General features: G+C 47.5%; 1 protein-coding gene across 1 annotated transcript in view; it reads left to right on the top strand.

Moving 5' to 3' along the window:
- The first annotated feature begins 396 nt into the window (after positions 1–396).
- Positions 397–687, top strand: part of LOC104466310 (forkhead box protein J2-like) — a 9,245-nt gene continuing 8,954 nt past the window's right edge. Inside the window, 1 exon segment of the mRNA XM_010079687.1 lies at positions 397–687. This exon segment is cut by the window's right edge and continues 21 nt beyond it. Coding sequence (XP_010077989.1) covers positions 397–687 — 291 coding nt within the window.

Genomic DNA, 687 nt, shown 5'->3' with positions numbered 1-687 from the left:
GGTTATATTGCTTACATAGCAAGGGAGTGAATGTGATACAGTTTCTGAAAAGGCTCCGCTTCCTTTGAAGAGATCTTAGTTCTTTACCTGGAAACAGTTGGGATGCTGTGTGTAAGACTATCCTGGCAATGTTACCATCAGCACTGTCCCAGCTACTGTCAGCAAGCATGGTCCTCCGAGAGACACAGTCACAGTCCTAGGCCTTTCTGGATTATTATGTCTGGCTCTGAATAAGGTATATGAAATAGGATGATCTTCACACAGGTATTTGTGATAGGGGGAGAAGCAGAGGAGGAATGCAAATGGATGTTTCTGTTCTTGGAGTTCACTTTGTTTATATCTCAGGTGTTCCCTTTCTGCTCCTTTCTCCTCACAGATACTCCTGCTTCTAGCATCATGGCCTCTGACCTGGAAAGCAGCCTCACTTCCATAGACTGGCTCCCACAGCTTACTTTAAGGGCTACTATTGAAAAATTAGGTGGTTCCTCACAAGCAGGACCTCCAGGGGCTGCCCGAAAGTGTCCCCCAGGCTCACCGACAGATCCCAATGCCACCCTGAGTAAGGATGAGGCTGCAGTGCACCAAGATGGGAAGCCACGTTACAGCTATGCCACTTTGATCACATATGCCATCAACTCATCACCTGCCAAGAAGATGACGCTTAGTGAGATCTACCGCTGGATCTGT

The sequence above is a fragment of the Pterocles gutturalis genome, unplaced genomic scaffold (assembly GCF_000699245.1).
Source record: "Pterocles gutturalis isolate BGI_N339 unplaced genomic scaffold, ASM69924v1 scaffold18014, whole genome shotgun sequence".
NCBI lineage: Eukaryota > Metazoa > Chordata > Aves > Pterocliformes > Pteroclidae > Pterocles > Pterocles gutturalis.
The sequence above is the reverse complement of the archived record's forward strand: the minus strand, read 5'-3'. Positions and strand labels throughout refer to the sequence as shown.